At 41.2% G+C, this 19084-nt stretch overlaps 1 protein-coding gene across 1 annotated transcript in view; it reads left to right on the top strand.

The window, feature by feature from the left end:
• LOC136864057 (potassium voltage-gated channel protein Shaw) overlaps positions 1-19084 on the top strand; it is a 754891-nt gene that overhangs the window by 331235 nt on the left and 404572 nt on the right. The window contains exon 4 of the mRNA XM_067140592.2: positions 837-970. Within this exon, the coding sequence (XP_066996693.1) occupies positions 837-970 (134 nt within the window). The remainder of the gene's footprint in view (positions 1-836; positions 971-19084) is intronic.

The following is a 19084-nucleotide window of genomic DNA, read 5'->3' as shown; positions in this document are numbered from 1 at the left end:
ATATCACTGTCGTCCAGCAGTTCATTAATCATTTCTTCTAAATCAGTTTGTAAGTTTGGTTGGTTTTGTTTCGGGACTCGTTGAGATTAACCAGTTTATGTGTCCACGTTATAAGTTTGTTCTGGTTGTTGAGAACGACCTGGTCATGGCCCCCTATGGTACGAATTAATTACAAAGAATTATCAGGAATGACAATATTATATTAAACAACGCTAATCACAATAAACACAAAATATTTATTAACACGACTCAGGAAAAGTAGTCGCGTAACCGTCTGTGAGACGGCACGGTGAACTTACCGCGCTTTTACTGAAGGCTATACACAGCGAACGACATGGAGCCATCGCTCCAACTCAAAGGCGGACAAAGGGAGGACGAATTAAGAACCCCGAAGTGGAGGGGATGGCAGTCGTCACTCAGGGTTATTTTCGACCAAATGTGGTCTCGTCGGCGAACAAATAGACGACAAACATATCAGTGACCATGTGCAATACCAGCGCACTGTAGGACATGTCTTGAAAGGGAGAACTTTTCTTGCTTTGTTCCCGGACGTTTGTTATACTCGTATATATTTTGATACAGCCTGAAGTGATCTACAGGTTGGCCTAAAAGTCAGTTAACATTTGACGAGGCAGTACTTCACGGAATATTGGAGGTAGAGGGGTAATAAATGATACACATGATTGGCATGGCATGGGGTTTTATTGACACCAACGAGTTTTGCAAACAGGCTAATAGATGGCGCTGGACAGCAACACGTCAGTACTTTTATGTCACCCTGCATTATGCTACGCAGGAAGCCCCAGACTATGTCATAAACTATTTTTGTTCCGCAGGCGACGCTGAAGAAGATCCCGGCGACACGACTGTCGCGTCTGACGGAGGCGCTGGCCAACTACGACCCCATCCTCAACGAGTACTTCTTCGATCGGCACCCCGGCGTGTTTGCGCAGGTCCTCAACTACTACCGGTAAGTGTTACTTGTTTACTATGAATAGCCAGTCACTGGTCCACCTGCTGTTATGGCTCCGCTTACACTGCAATTCCAACATACATAAAGATATGTCGTAAATGCATTGCATGTATTGTTACACATATCCTAATGGAATCCTACAATTACCACACATTTGAATTAATTGAATGAATGAATGAATGCCTACATGAATTGGTGAATGCATGATTTCATGATTGTTTTCTTCTATGAGTTAATGAATTACTGAATTACTGCAGTAGAGTTGCGTCTTGAGGTAACCCCACAAGCAATAATCACACTGATTGAGGTTGGGAGAACGGGGAGGCCAAGCATGATACGCCGCGATTGTAGGCACATCTGACTCCTTCTCTCACCACGGCTCCTTTTATACCTTGCTCTTCTCATCCAGCCACTGATAGCCATCATCTGGGAAAAGAGTATTCGTGAATGAATGGACGAATGAATGGGCTGAATTCCTGTAAAAATATAAAAAAATAAGAAAAAATCGCCTCTCCCAGTCATGGAAACCCACCAGCTGGGAGAGAGTTTCATGAATGAACTGAATGAGTTGAATGCCTACATTAATTGGTGGATACATGATCTCATGAATATGTTCGTGCATTAATGAATGAATAAACACTCTTCTCATCGAGTCACGGATAGCAACTAACTGCGGAGAGAGAATTCATTAATGAATGAGTGATTGATTGGATGAATGAGTCAATGAATGAGCTGAATGCATGCTCTCAACCTAGCGCTGTGGAACCCGGCCGTTAGGGAGACAACATTCCAATATTTACGACTGACTGACTGACTGTTTGAGTGAATGAATGAATGAATAAGTGATTTTCTGCCCCAGCCTCACCCCTAATGACTTTGGGAGAGCAGAGTGCCATTTCCCCCTTCAAATAATTCTCCTCCTAGATGTTAAGTCTCCTTAAAACGTCGAATTCGGTAATCTTCGGGGGCTGCTAAGGCGTTAAATCTGTAGAAGTTGGTGGATGGTTTTATTGATATAAATTAGACATTAGAAAGCGGGCAATCCTTCAGAGAACTACATTTCCCAATGGAGACTATTCGAGCGGTACATCTGGTGGTAGAACTTTTCACATTTCGTATCATGAAATGCAAAATATACAGTAATAGGGCATTTATTAAGAAAATGTACTTTTTGAAGCTAGTTCTAATTTTGTTAACTTGTGATTATTTTTGACAGCTTCGAATATGAAATATTCCCATAATCTTTTACGTATCAAGTTCTATTTTTCTGTTTACTTGTGAATAATATTGAAAACTCCGTACATAAAAATTGTTCAAAAATGTATTTGAAAAACAAGCTTTATTATTGTTCTGTTTTTCTGTTTGTGAATAAATGAATGCATGAATGTTCTCATTCAATTCACATGCAATTAATAGTTGTATATACAGTATATGGGCAATTAGACATATACCTATTTCAGCCAAAACAAACAAACAAACAAACAAACAAATAATAAAACCAACAGACAAACAATCAAAACTTACTAGACAGGAATACAATACGTAGCACATTTCAGCGAACAGAAATACTGCTAATTAGAAAATATATTGCAATACGTAAAGAATATTATCAAAACTGGACAAGTATAAAAAAGGAACAAGATACTAAAATTATTGTCACCCTTATTTATTATTGACTTTGACTCTACACTGTTCCATACCTGTGGGTCAAAATTTGTGTAATGTACATACGTGGTCACAAAATCTCGTTATTTTTTAACTCAGTATGACAAATTTTCAACTGCTGTACGGGTAAATGATCAATATGGAGTCTTCCTCTTCTGATATTGGTTGTTCGAGGCAGGTGAGACGAGATTTGGTTGATCCTGAAATATTAGCATACATTTGTGTATCAATGTAAACATGTACTGGTCAGGAACAATTTTTCCAGCCCTCGTGACGTAATCTGAGGAAACAGAACGAGGGAAGCTGATAGGAGAGAAAAACTTCTACAAGTAACGTAAATTACAGGTCAGAACGCGTAAAATACATCAAAATGCAAAGTATGTAGAAACAAACATAAAAATGAAATGTGTTTCTTACGATGTTTATTGTTGTAAAAACATTCTTTGAAAATTATTTTCTTCCAGATTTGTATGAGCTCTTTGACTGGAATTTTACATTCAGCGCTATTCACGCCATAATAAGCATAAGTATCGGGATTCACGGGCTTACGCGTCACTGCAAATACTGTGTTATAGTTATAAAGTGACATTTTCAGTTTTCGAATCAAAATGGGCTAGTTTTAAAGTGAGCATGTATCCTGAGTCTTCAGGTTGAAGGTTGATTGGTTATTCTCAATTCCACGGTCAGCTGTAATAAATAGCTTAGATGTCGCTGAAAATTGTGAGTGATATATTTTCCCGTTGCTGTCCTCACCGACCAGAAGGTCTGCCAAGCCAAATGAAATGCACGCACCAGACGATTCTTTGACTAACAGTTCCACACCACTCATCACAGAGACTGGGATGTTGTTACTAGTATCGCTGTGATTGAGACTGAGTCTATACCAGAAGTCACTCCAGAAATAGATGTGGGCTTTCAAAGTGGGTTAAATGTACTTTTCAGTATAACTTGCTTCATTTGTACAGTATTACGTGAATGAAAATATTGTGAAGGAATTTCAAAATCTATTAAAATGTCAAAATTCAGTTGTAATAAGTTACCAAACCAAACCCCATAGTGCAACAGCCCCGAAGGGCCTTGGCCTACCAAGCGACTGCTGGTCAGTCCGAAGGCCTGCAGATTACGAGGTGACGAATCCTAGACCGGGGCCGCTATCTCACCGTCAGATAGCTCCTCAATTGTAATCACGTAGGCTGTGCGGACCTATAACCAGCCTTCAGAATCGGATAAAATTCCTTGACCTAGCTGGGAATCGAACTTGGCGCCTCCGGGTAACAGGCAGGCCTTGAGGCGGTAGAGGTGAGATCCCTCGCTGAGTCCGAGGCACGCTACCACTAAACCGTAGGGCCAGCGAAATAAATTACCGTAAAAAGTATATAACAACACCTTTTAAAATTTTATAAATACGTAGGTATTGCATATTGTACTTTCTGCACAGTTGAACTTATAAGGAATAGCCGCAAGGGTGTCTCATGTAGTGAACGGCGGGAATTGTGCCGGGTAGATTTCTGGATGTCCGCCTCTGTGGTGTAGTGGTTAGCGTGATTAGCTGCCACCCGCGGAGGTTCGGGTTCGATTCCCGGCTCTGCCACGTAATTTGGAAAGTGGTACGAGGGCTGGAACGGGGTCCACTCAGCCTTGGGAGGTCAACTGAGTAGAGGTGGGTTCGATTCCCACCTCAGCCATCCTGGAAGTGGTTTTCCGTGATTTCCCACTTCTCCTCCAGGCAAATGCCGGGATTGTGCCTAACTTAAGGCCATGGCCGCTTCCTTCCCACTTCCTTGCCTATCCCTTCCAATCTTCCCATCCCCCCGGAAGGCCCCTGTTCAACATAGCAGGTGAGGCCGCCAGTTGTATCCCCCGACCCAGAGTCTGAAACTCCAGGACTGCCCTTGAGGCGGTAGAGGTGGGATCTCTCGTTTAGTCCGAGGGAAAAACACATCCTGTTTGGTAAACAGATTACGAACGATCGAGCATTGTGTAGAATTTACTAGACAGAAAATAAAACACAGTTTAAAATGTCGACTTTTAATTTTCATCCACTCTGTGACAAGAGACCGCAGCGGTGGTCTCGTGGCAGTGCTCTAGCTTTTCATCCAGTAATTAAATGATTAAATATAATAATTTCTGAAAGTTCACTGCTTATATAGCGTTGCAACAAAACAACTTGCCACTATATATACATTGAGAGGCCTATAAATACTACAACGAAATGCAATCGTAGTCCTCGATCACAGAAATATGAAAAGGACAAATGAACTTACCTTCAAGCTTGGCATACATGCAACTGTTCAAAAAAAATAAAAGAAACATTATAGAGAATAATGTTCCCAGAAGTATTAAACTATAAATCGGGAATAAATTTGGTATCTCTAGAGATCCATTGCTTCAGCAAGTAGGTCATGGAATATTTTTATTTAGGCCTTGCCGGACACACTTCTTCAAAGTAGATTGCAAAACTATGTCAAGGTAAAGTGTCCAACAATTCTCACTTTAATGGAGGTAGGTGTACAACGTTGATCGGTTCTCCCATATCATATGAGAAAGTACGAGTGTTAGAGAGCTTCGACGTCAAATTGTTCCTTATTTGTTCTAAAGGAGGGGCCGATGACCTTCGATGTTAGGCCCCTTAAAACAAATAGCATCATCATCATCATCATCATCATCATGTTCTAAAGGAAATTCCCGAAGTGCTATTTCTGGAGACTTCCGATAAATATCGTTATTGTTAATGGGGTAAATAAATTTTGAGAAACGAGAAAATAATTTTGTTGACCACACCAGCTAGAATATAATGCGTTGGAAGAAAATTTGCTTCTTTAAAAGACTGTTAAAAGACATTGAATAGGCAATCGTACTCCAAATAGGTATACAAATCCCCTGAAATAGGCATTTATAAGCATAATAAAATAACGAATTCTTGCTAAAAATGGCCAAATGACGGAGTTATATCATAAAAGTCTACGACTCTGTACACAGGAATAAAATACGCAAATAGGCAAAATTTCATCCCTAATCATGAGTTATGACTATTGACTTTTATTACGTGGCTGGCCTTTCCCTGTGGGTGGGGGTGGTAGAATAACACCCACAGTCCTGGCATTGCTTCCATTTACTTGTGCCAGGCTCCTCGCTTTCATCTATCCTACCCGACCTCCCTTGGTCAACTCTTGTTCTTTTCTGACCCGGAAGCTATTAGGTTGCGAGGGCTAGGGAGTCTTTCACTTTCACGCCCTTCGTGGCCCTTGTCTTTCTTTTTTTTCTCTCTGATTAGTGCCTAGTTGTACCTGTGGTTGTACTTCCTCTTTAAAACAATAATCACCATCACCACCACCACCGTAACTGCCCTTTAGAGTAAAGAGAGGTGGAGGGGAAAACTCTCAGTAATACTCCTTAATGAGAACGGCCCCTTCTGGGGGCTATTTCCAAAGTGAACAGCTGGACCGGACTGGGAACGATTGACACTGGGGGCGATTGACAGGACACCATGACAGAACACACCCGTGCACTGCCAGGCACTTTGCGAACCCCGCTACTGTCTGTTAGTATCGCACATCTGCATAAAAGTTAACATTACTCAACTTACATTGTTTTGAAGAAATGTAACAAACCTACTATTAAAAACTGTCTGATGTACCCGTGCTTCGCTGCGGAATTCTACATTGTATTCTGAATTCTAGGTTTAGTAGTGTACATTTTGTAAGACTGTATTAAATTGCATAGCTCTTAACGTTACGCCAGAAACGCGACGGAGAAGTCACCATACGTATTTACTCATGTGCAGACTGGGCTAGGGAATTTTTATTGTAATGGAAGGCCTTCTTGCTTATTATCAGTCACAATCAAGTTGGGGAGTTTTCATTATGATGGCAGGCCCACTTGCCTACTGCCAGTCACACTTGAGTTGGGCGTTTTCATTATAATAGCAGAATTCTCTTATCATAGTCATTCCCCTGTGGGGACCCCTTCCATTTTTAGAGGATGGTTGCCTAGTTGTATTTCCTCTTAAAATAATAATCACCACCACCACTCTTATCATAGTCGGTACGGTAAAACTGAATAGGACATAAATGATCAGAAATTGTATTGTCTATAACTTTTGTTATGTAGTACTTTTGGATAGAGGGACTGGCTGGCCGAGGCGGTAAAGGCATACTCTGTTCGCCCGGAAGGACGTGGGTTCGAATCCGCGTCAGGAAGTCGTAAAATTTAAGAAACGAGATATCCACTTCTGGAGGTGGACGTGGCCCTGAGGTTCACTCAGAATACAGCAAAAATGAGTACCAGGTTTATTACTGGGGGTAAAGGCGGCCGGGAGTAAAACTAACCACTCTATCCCATCAAATGCCACGGTTACGGATAGTGGAAGCCTTTATCTTCCATCCCTCAAAGGGCCTTCAAGGCTTGTACGGAGATGGCTTTGACTTTTCGATAGGATCAATAGGTATTTAAAAAATAAGTTTTAGGTGCCTTCCCCTAAACTACCATTTAATCCAGGGTGAATAACATTATTTATTGCCTAGAGTGTAGTTCCTTATTCTCCGACTTTACCCATTTTCTCGTGGCTCGGCAACAAAAATCGAAACTGGAAATGATAAGGAAATTTAATTCTATATTTACGTAGTAATTGTCGATAGGACCATTAATAACGTAAGTATTTGAGAATTACATTTTGTACTTTCCTCTAAACTACAAGAGTGAAAGTTATTCATAGCCTAGATTGTATTGGCTCACCCCCCGACTTAACATACCGATTTTCGTTAAATTCTCTTCAACCAATTTCTCGTTATGCCCGTGAAGACAGACATATGATATTTGTAAAGGAGTGGAATCGGAGGTAAGGCTTTTTGCGGATGATGTTATTCTCTATAGAGTGATAAATAAGTTACAAGATTGTGAGCAACTGCAACATGACCTCGAAAATGTTGTGAGATGGACAGCAGGCAATGGTATGTTGATAAACGGGGTTAAAAGTCAGGTTGTGAGTTTCACAAATAGGAAAAGTCCTCTCAGTTTTAATTACTGCGTTGATGGGGTGAAAGTTCCTTTTGGGGATCATTGTAAGTATCTAGGTGTTAATATAAGGAAAGATCTTCATTGGGGTAATCACATAAATGGGATTGTAAATAAAGGGTACAGATCTCTGCACATGGTTATGAGGGTGTTTAGGGGTTGTAGTAAGGATGTAAAGGAGAGTGCATATAAGTCTCTGGTATGACCCCAACTGGAGTATGGTTCCAGTGTATGGGACCCTCACGAGGATTACCTGATTCAAGAACTGGAAAAAATCCAAAGAAAAGCAGCTCGATTTGTTGTGGGTGATTTCCGACAAAAGAGTAGCGTTACAAAAATGTTGCAATGTTTGGGTTGGGAAGAATTGAGAGAAAGAAGAAGAGCTGCTCGACTAAGTGGTATGCTCCGAGCTGTCAGCGGAGAGATGGCGTGGAATGATATTAGTAGGCGAATAAGTTTGTGTGGCGTCTTTAAAAGTAGGAAAGATCACAATATGAAGGTAAAATTGGAATTCAAGAGGACAAATTGGGGCAAATATTCATTTATAGGAAGGGGAGTTAGGGACTGGAATAACTTACCAAGGGAGATGTTCAATAAATTTCCAATTTCTTTGAAATCATTTAGGAAAAGGCTAGGAAAACAACAAATAGGGAATCTGCCACCTGGGCGACTGCCCTAAATGCAGATCAGTATTGATTGATTGATTGATTGATTGATTGATTGATTGATTGAGACAGACAGACAGACAGACAGACAGACAGACAGACAGACATTTTAAAAGTGCATTTCATTGTTACTGTTGACACAACTGATACAAAAATACAATTCTTTTTAAATTCTGAGCAGTGTACAGACAAAACTCTTATTTTGTTACTTTTATTATGTAGTACTTTTCGATAGGATCAATAGGTATTTAAAAATAAGTTTTAGGCGCCTTCCCCTCAACTACCATTTCAACCAGGGTGAATAACATTATTTATTGTCTAGAGTGTAGTTCCTTATTCTCCGTGGCTCAGACGGCAGAGCGCTGGGTTCCGTGGTTCAAATCCCGGTCACTCCATGTGAGATTTGTGTTGGACAACGCGGAGGCGGGACAGGTTTTTCCGGGTACTACGGTTTTCCCTGTCATCTTTTATTCCAGAAATGCTCTCCTATATCATTTCATTTCATGTGCCATTCATTAATCATTGCCCCAGAGGAGTTTGACAGACTTCGGCAGCCAGCACAGTTCCTTCGCCGCTAGATGGGACTTCATTCATTCCATTCCTGATCCGGTCAAAAGACTGGAAACAGGCTGCGGATTTTTAGAGATGTAATTTGAGTATTCCTTATTCTTCCCAGAAATGTTACGACATCTCCCAGACATAATGAGGCAAGTCACCTGACACAAGAGTTTGTGGGAAAACGATTCTTTCCGCGATCATTATTACTTTATCTCAGTAGCTGAATCACATATGTCAAGCTTGCTTGTTCTAATTTTATTATGAATAAAAATAATACAAAAATTTGATCACCTATTGCTATACTGTCTAATTAGTTGGAAGTGCAGCATACGTCTGTGATAAATCGCCCGCGTTTATTAATTCATCTGTTAGATGTTTTCAAACCATTTATATAAAAGCAAAACAAAACATTACATCTATTAACATAGATCGTTTTTTTTACATACATTGCGTGAAATACATTTTTTAAAATTATATCTAGAGGATGCCTTTGCTGGCGAGATGTAGTGTTTATAGTGCAATATGTCTTCTGGTATGGGCTATATCAAATTTGTTACTTTCATTGACCTGTCTCAGTCTCATCCTTGGCTTTGACAATGTGAAAGTGACTGAGGTATGGGTGATGCTAGTAATACCATTCCTTATGCAGCCAGTCCCTGTTATGAATGGTGTGAAAATATCGCTCATAGGGTTGGTTGGTGCATGCATTTCAGTGGGCTTGGCAGACTGATATGTAATAGCAACGGCTGGCTCAGTGAGGAAAGCAACGGGAAACTACCTCACTCCTCATTTCCCTAGTACGGCTCTTCAGTGACGCCTAGGCTATTTATGACAGCTGTTGGCGGAGCTGCAGAGGATCAAACCAGCCTTTGGGCTGAATACCCAACACAACGTACATCTAGATGCATGGTTTTCTCGTATTAATTTATGTTAGATTTCGCGTAAAAGAATTTTTTTTTTTTGCGTTATTTCGCGAAATAGGACTGAACCAATCCCTTTAATTTCTATTCATAAGAAAACGAAATCGTGAGATTTGTGAATTATTTACATGGAAGATTAGATAAATAAAGAGAAGCAATGTTGATAAACATTCATTATTCCTTTTGTAATCTTGATAACTATGAAATGAAATGGCGTATGGCTTTTAGTGCCGGGAGTGTCCGAGGACATGTTCGGCTCGCCAGGTGCAGGACTTTTGATTTGACTCCCGTAGGCGACCTGCGCGTCATGATGAGGATGAAATTATGAAGACGACACATACACCCAGCCCCCCGTGTCAGCGAAATTAACCAATGATAGTTAAAATTCCCGACCCTTCCGGGAATCGAACCCAGGACCCCTATGACCAAAGGCCAGCGCGCTAACCATTCAGCCATGGAGCCGGACATTATAACTATAATATAGCGCTAATGAAGATTACATAACAAATTACCCTTTACCCTGCATAGCCATAGCTTTCACTCTACTGTATATGGCCATACCATTAAGGGATTTTAGAGAATATTAATACGAAGAGATATTTCTGTCGAAGCCGGCCGCGCGGTGTAGGGGTAGCGTGCCTACCTATTACCCGGAGGCCCCGGGTTCGGTTCTAAGCCAGGTCAGTAATTTTTACCTGGACCTGAGGGCTGCTTCGAGGTCCAATCAGCCTACGTGATTAGAATTGAGGAGCTCTCTGACGGTGAGATAGCGGCCCCGGTCTAGAAAGCCAAGAATAACGGCCGAGAGGATTCGTCGTGCTGACCACACGGCACCTCACAATGTGCAGGCCTCCGGGCTGAGCAGCGGTCGCTTGGTAGGACAAGGCCCTTCACGGGCTGTAGTGCCATGGAGTTTGGTTTGGTTTGGATTTCTGTCGAAATGAGAAATCCTTATTCTGTCTTCTGTTTTCCTTCACACATGTAATATTGGAATACAATTTCAAGATCGCTACTTCGCACGAATTTCGCTGCATTTTCGCACTTATCGCAAAATAAGTAAATTTCGCTTTAAATCGGCCTTGTCGTTTTAGTTCGCTATAATTCGCAAAAACAAGATCCCTAATTTCTTAACCAGAATCGGATGATTCGTTAAGATGTTTCAAAGTCGCTTCAAAATATTTTTGTCGCGTTTTTCGTTAATGACCAAAAAAAAAAAAATACTTTCAATGCTTAAGGTATCGAGTTGGTGGATGCTACAAATAATAACTAAGAGAATATACAGGGTGTATTATAAGTAATAGCGCAAATTGAAACAGATTTAAGTACACTATACTAGAAGCAAAACAATCTTACAAGGGGGCATTCCCTACTCGTCACCACCGATTTCGCTCAAATTTATAGAACATGCAGGGCTTGGCTAGAAAGGAAAGTACCCGAAGTGGGAACTCCAGATGGCCAAGCGTATAGAAAAAAAATATTGACGCGGCTCTCGCATCGTATAAGCCACTTACATTAACACGCACGCAGACCAGTAGTTAGCGTAGCGGTAAGAGCTGGGACTAGTAATTCGATGGACGTGGGTTCGACACCCCGTGTGGACACTTTCTTTTCTAATGAGACGTTGAAAGAACGATGTGGTTGTAAAAATGGGGCGTTTAAGACTTGTGCTAGATGCAGAAATAATTATTGTTTCCCCTGTTTCTACGATAAATATCATCCCGACACATGTAAAGCATCGAATATCAAAGAATAAAGTTTTGAATTTTCATGTATACAGTCTTTTCGTACGTGCTTTAAATACAATCCCTTGTTGAAAAGTCTGACAATAAAATTCCAATTTTTTACCTTTTCTATGTCTTTTGGGAATAAATAAATAAATAAAATTAATTATTCACCTCTTTGCTTAGTTGGAAAGTTAATAATATACAAGTTGAGAATAAAAAAGAAATCCACGACCCCCGAATTACTAGTCCGAACGCTTACCGCTACGCCAACTACTGCTCGAGGTGCGTGTTAACGTAAGTGGCTTATACGATGCGAGAGCCGAGTCAACATTTTTATTTTTATTTTTATTTCCTATACGCCTGGCCATCTGGAATTCCCTCTTCGGGTACTTTCCTTTCTAGCCAACCCCTCCATGTTCTATAAATTTGAGTGAAATCGGTGATGACGAGTAGGGTATGCCCCCTTGTTAGTAAACATGGGTCCGCAAAGGTCTACTTTCGTAGATGTGCAGCCGTTTTTAATGAACAAGAAAGCAGTCTTAATTAATGTGTTACAGTTACATTTTACAATGTCTGTACAGTGTACTTATTCGTAGTTAAAGGAAGTGTTCAAAGTGTTGTCCTTGTACCCGGATGCAGGCATGTACTAGTCACTGCAGTGAGTTTCGAATTCTTTCAAATACACCTGAGGAAACACTCGTGATGGTTTTCTTAATTATCACAGTTTTCACGTTTGGAGTCATACTGTGCATCAGTCGCCCCTGATTAGGGGTAATAGGTGATCGCCTTATAGGACGGTACGTTTTACCAAGTCCGCCTCTGTGGTGTAGTGGTTAGCGTGATTAGCTGCCACCCCCGGAGGTCCGGGTTCGATTCCCGGCTCTGCCACGAAATTTGAAAAGTGGTACGAGGGCTGGAACAGGATCCACTCAGCCTCGGGAGGTCAACTGAGTAGAGGTGGGTTCGATTCCCACCTCAGCAATCCTGGAAGTGGTTTTCCGTGGTTTCCCACTTCTCCTCCAGGCAAATGCTGGGATGGTACCTAACTTAAGGCCACGGCCGCTTCCTTCCCTCTTCCTTGCCTGTCCCATCCCATCTTCCCATCCATCCACTAGGCCCCTGTTCAGCATAGCAGGTGAGGCCGCCTGGGCGAGTTACTGGTCATTCTCCCCAGTTGTATCCCCCGACCCAAAAGTCTGAATCTCCAGGACACTGCCCTTGAGGCGGTAGAGGTGGGATCCCTCGCTGAGTCCGTGGGAAAAACCGACCCTGGAGGGAAGCAGATTACGAACGAACGAACGAACGAACGAATGTTTTACCAAACAAATCCAATGGACGGAATTACCTTCGGTTTCTACGGCATGAATCTCTAGAATTGCCTGTACAGTGTACAGTCATTCTAACATGTAACTGTAACATTCTAAGTAGGAATGTTTTCTTCTTCGTTAAAAACAATTGTACTTCTACCAAAAGTATCTTATAACTTTTCTTAACTAGGATGACGTTTACACACAATCAAGTCAGTGGTGGCTCATAACCACAAATTGTAAATTACCTCGCAAACTGCTCGTTTGATGACCCATGTTTACTAAGACTTTTTGCTTCTAGTATAATGTATTTACAGCTGTTTCAATTTGCGCTGTTAATTATGATACATCTTGTATAAAAGCAAACTATTTTTTACTTGCAGTGCTTCCGGATATTAAGTGATCTTCCATTTGGAGCTAAGGTGTATAGTGTGTTTGCCTTTCCAACTCTTGAACAACCCACGTACAGTTGATCATGGAAAGCACCTTTTCCGAAGATGGAGTCCAACTTTAAGATCGAGTTCTACAACTTAAAGCGATTGTCAGTGTGCCTTGTCGGTGCACATAGTGAAACAGACAACTACATAGAAACGGTATAGCCAAAGAGATGATTTCAATCCGAGGAATCGCGGCATGTCCAGTCGTGACGGTGGCTTCAATAGAAAATTTTAAGTGAAAGAAATGGATATTGGGTAAATATGAACTAACTCCAATCCCTCGTCCAAGTCGTGGGGGACGGGCAACGGTACGAAGTAGGGAATAGCCTGTAAGGGTGAAGTACAGAGGGGACCTTGTGTGCCCCAGGACCGCTACGGTAGCTGAGAAGACCTTACGGGAACCCTGAAAAGTAACCGCTAACGCGGCTCTGATGAAGTCCTTAACGGCATCTGAGGCGGAGAAGGAGACCTTTGGTACGGCAAATTTGACGGAGGAGGCAACCCTTCCTCTTGGGTAAATTAAAGAGGAAAACCAGTGCCTTGTGGTGAAGAGGGATCTTCAAAGGCTAAGGGAAACTACCCCAACAGAAGACAGAAGGCTTGGAGGCGAATGTGGCAGCCCCACCATCAAGCTCGGGTGCTGTGGGCCAATAACTCGCACAACCTTAAATGACCTTATTACAGAAACATCAACAATGAGAAACCGGTCTGATCCAAAGATGACGACCTTTGGCTTGAAAAGACTAACGATCTGTACACATGGAGGCAATGGAAGAAGGCAAGACCTAGAGAGAGGTGAAGAGGTTGGCTGACAACAGGATCAGATGGAGATGCTTTGTTGATGTCCATGTTCCACAAGGAACAACAGGAATTAAGTCAAGTAAGTCAACTAACTAACTAACTAACTAACTAACTAACTAACTAACTAACTAACTAACTAACTAACTAACTAACTAACTAACTAACTAACTAACTAACTAACTAACTAACTAACTAACTAACTAACTAACTAACTAACTAACTAACTAACTAACGAACTAACTAACTAACTAACTAACTAACTAACTAACTAACTAACTAACTAACTAACTATCTATCTATCTATCTATCTATCTATCTATCTATCTATCTATCTAACTAACTAACTAACTAACTAACTAAATTGTCCGCCTCTGTGGTGTAGTAGTTAGTGTAATTAACTGCCAACCCCGGCGGCCCGGGTTCGATTCCCAGCTCTGCCACGAAATTTGAAAAGTGGTACTAGGACTGAAAAGGGGTCCACTCAGCCTCGGAAGGTCAACTGAGTAGACGTGGGTTCGATTCCAACCTCATCCATCTTCGAAGTGGTTTTCCGTTGTTTCCCACTTCTCCTCCAGGCAAATGCCGGGATGCTACCTAACTTAAGGCCTTGTTCGCTTCCTTCTCTCTTCCTTGTCTACCCCTTCCAATCTTCCCTCCCGTCCACAGGCCCCCAAGGCCCCTGCTCAGCATAGCAGGTGAGGCAACCTGTGTGAGCTACTCGTCCTCCTCCCCAGTTTCATTCCCTCGACCCAAAGTATCACGCTTCAGGAAACTGCCCTTGAGGCGGTAGAGGTGGGATCCCTCGCTGAGTCCGAGAGAAAAAGCAATCCCAGAGGGCAAACGGCTTAAGAAAATAAATAAATAAATAAATAAATAAATAAATAAATAAATAAATAAATAAATAAATAAATAAATAAATAAATAAATAAATAAATAAATAAATAAATAAATAAAACGATTAAAAGTCATACAAATAATTAATGAAAGTAGGACTTAATCTGTATAAAGATTAATCTAAGAATACGCCTACGTTAAACATTTCAGATCTCTGCGTGCTGTAGCTGTCTGGGCATCACACACACACACACACACACAGAGAGAGAGAGAGAGAGAGAGAGAGAGAGAGTTCCGGATATTGCGGACTAAATATGGCTTCTCCTGTCGGGGAACGAAAATGGCTTCCTACGCCATGGACTTAAAATGGCTCCTAGACTTGTACTTCGTAGCGACAGTGAATCTATGTATTTAATCCTGGAGACAGCACATTGGATTGTTATATCCAAACCCAGGCTTTCCGCCGAATTTTCCTTCACAAACACCAACGAAGGCGAAAATGAAATATCCGGCTTCGAGGTTCATTTGGAGCCCTTTCCATCTACCTATGTTAAAAATTCAGTTCTCTGCATGCCACAGATTTGGCTGGGCATCACACACACACACATACACACAGAACCAATTTTAATTATAGAAATATGTGAACCAGGCCACTTTGGGATTAAACATAAAAAAGGGAAACCGCTAACGAAACATGTGTGTGAAATATTTTTTTCCAAATTTGGTGAAAAAATCCTGGAAGTATTCTAGAATAGCCGGAGTAACAGGTATTTTTAAGACGAGCGTTTACCGTTGTAAGAAAGAACTTAGGTTGATAGGAAACTAGTTATTCCTAAGAAAACACGTAAAGCGACAAAGTTAAGTGCGACAATTTTACAAAAGAGGTTTTCCGCAAAAAAATTCACGACTTCCTTTTAAGAAATAAAATACCAACTCTGAATAAAATATTAGCTTTAGTTAGTAGCAAAAATTCATTACCTACATTGGCCGGTTCATTGGCTAAATGGTTAGCATGCTGGCCTTTCGTCCAGGTGGTCTTGGGTTCGATTCCCGGCAGGATATGCGATTTCAAGCTTCATTGTTTAATTCCGATGGCTCGTTAGAATTCATCGTAAGTTGGACTCCATCCTCACTGACGCCCATACGGCGTCCTCACAAGCCACAAGCTATTGTTTATTATTACCTACATTTTTTCGTGCAACTCTTCACACTCTTCTAAACATTATGAACTTCACTTATGTGTCTCGAAATCGCCAGTGGGCACTTATTGAAATGGATAAAATAGTGTTGTAGAGAAGAAAGTATTATTCTAAATTAGGAAATTTCGTTAAGATGGTAGAAGTATTTATTTCGTTGATGAAACGTGGTTAAATGTAGAGCATATTACTAAGAAAGAATGAAAGATTAAACTATAAAATCTAGCAAAAAGGTATTTCTGAAGGGATTATCGAGTGGGATGAAATCTCCCTCAGGCAAGGCTTATTGTTCTCCACATAGGAAATGAAAACGGTTTTGTGGAAGGGGAGTTGTTATTGTTTGAGCCTAAGTCTATCGAGGATTACCATGAGGTAATGGACGGAATCGCATTCGAGAAATGGTTTGTTGACTTTCTTCCCCGGGTACGTAACAATGCTGTGATTGTTTTAGACAATGCTCCCTACTAGTCTGTTAAAGTTGACTGAATTCCGAACAAGTCTTGCAATAGGGGCGATTTGTGTGACGGGGGGAGCGGGTCAGTCGCCCTCCCTACTTCCTGGAGAATACATTAAACATTTATTCAATTTTAGCCTCCTGGAGCTTGGACTTATAGAAATTATTTAAAAATAAAGTTTGTACAAGCCCTGTTGTCTTATCAGCTAATTATTTCCTTTATTTTCTTTAATTATTAACAAAATTATTAGCAGAAATACGCACAAAATGTTGTTCGTCGCGGCTTACCGATTTGTACAGCGCCACAGCAAGTAGTGGAGACTTTGCAGGTACTGTGAGGAAGGATAGCAGGAGTATACAGTATGTGGCTTTGTTATTCGTACAGGCTTCAATTTCTTATCAAGTCTCCCATATTCACATTAACGATTGAAAAATTGAAATAAAACGTACACTACGGGTAAAAAAATGATTTTTCAATGACAATTCTTTAGTCAAAACCATACTTATCTACATGCAGGCCGGAAGATTTTATATGAATGTGCCGGCATCGACAAACAAATGTACCATTTGTATTCTTACATACGGACAGGATAATGCGCACCGTTTATTTGCGATGCACGGAAAAATTTCAGTGACGGCATACAACTAGTCAAATATGTTAGTCTCCTTCCTAGTGTATCTGTGGTGGGCATGGGTAGGAGTGCAGAGTTTTCTTAAGAACACTATCCATCAACTGCCACTTCAAGGATTTTCATTACGAAAAATTGGACAGCTTGTCAATATAACACATTCTACGATTCGATATGTGGTTCATGAAGTTAAATAGAAAGGCACTATTAATAACAATCCAAGGAAACCCAGGAGAAAGTGTTTAACTCAAAGGAAAGAGCATGTTTTGTTCGGCTGGTAAAGTCAGATTCCAAATTAAGTGCACCAGTATTGATGAAACTCAAGGAAGAGTGACCTGGAAAGAACATCAGCAAATCCACCATCCGTCGGATGCATGGGTAGTATGGAAAAGTCCCTCGGAAAAGGCCATACGTAAGTAGAAAAAACAGACGGATTAGACTGACATTCGCTAAGGAGCACATAAATAAGGAGAACGAAGTCTGAAATGACGTTATCTGGTCTGATGAGACAAAAATAAACCTTTTCAGGTCAGATGGCATCCGCAGGATATGGAGAAAAATTGATACGGACAATGATTTGGCAAATACACTTCCAACTGTAAAATACGGTGGTGCGTCTGTAATGCTTTGGGGCTGTATGTTGGCCAGAGATGTCGGTAACATATATTTCATTCACGGAATAATGAACAAGGAGGGCTATAATGCAATCCTGAAGGCAAACATGAAGCAGAGTGTCGAAAAAACGGGGTGCCACCTGTTTGTATGTTCCAGGATGATAATGACCCAAAACACACTGCTGACATTAATAAGCTGCTTAGAAAACCTCCCCAGTCTCCGGATTTAAATCTCATTGAAGATCTTTGGGCTACGTTAAAGAGGAATATCCGTAGGCAACGTGGGCGTTAAAAGTGTGTTCCTTCAGGAATGGTGCAAGAAATTAGTCGGCGACACTGTCAGGCAGTTATAAAGGATAGAGGACATTGCACTAGATACTATCATGTTCCAGGAACCTTTTATTTTTTGTTTATTTCAAGTGTTCAATTTGCTTGTACGAATAGGAAATATAGAAGATTATGGGCGCGCTTTTCTTTATTAGAGGTTCGACTCGTTGGCTGAACGGTCAGCGTACTGGCCTTCGGTTCAGAGGGTCCCGGGTTCGATTCCCGGCCGGGTCGGGGATTTTAACCTTAATTGGTTAATTCCAATGGCACGGGGACTGGGTGTATGTGCTGTCTTCATCATCATTTCATCCTCATCACGACGCGCAGGTCACCTACGGGTGTCGAATAGAAAGACCTGCACCTGGCGAGCCGAACTTGTCTTCGGACACTCCCGGCACTAAAAGCCATACGCCATTTCATTTCTTTATTAGAACCTGTCTGTTTTGTTAACATGCTTGCGAACAGATATAGTACGTATATGTTTTCTGAAGGCTTTGCTGAATATATTTTCAATGAATAAAATTCTTTTCAGTTTATTATTTTCTGGCAGTGCGTTGAGGTACTAAAGCAAACAGACCGTACGAATAGAATAGGTACAGTCACTCCCATAAATATTCGGCCACTGCTACAATCCGTGAAAACGTTATGATAATTACGCAACCATGAGCAGAATGTGAAACCAAATGTGTCTAAATAATGGTACTACATGTGGTTACTTATGCCGAAGAGGAATCACGCAGCATTGATATACAGTATGCTGTAAAAGAAATGGCATTGCGCACATGGGTGAAAAAAGACGCCTTAAATATACTCGGTCACCCGGAAAGGTCGGGATTGCCGTTGTGTTCATTGACAGAGACAGGGCAGATAGAGTTGCAAAACGTTCAGTTCGGTAGTGCGGTGCCACAAGACACGTCGTGCAGAAGCCATTTTCCTGAAGTTTTGCGGATTGGTATCAAATGGAGTG

Source organism: Anabrus simplex, chromosome 1, assembly GCF_040414725.1.
Source record: "Anabrus simplex isolate iqAnaSimp1 chromosome 1, ASM4041472v1, whole genome shotgun sequence".
Lineage (NCBI taxonomy): Eukaryota > Metazoa > Arthropoda > Insecta > Orthoptera > Tettigoniidae > Anabrus > Anabrus simplex.
The sequence above is the reverse complement of the archived record's forward strand: the minus strand, read 5'-3'. Positions and strand labels throughout refer to the sequence as shown.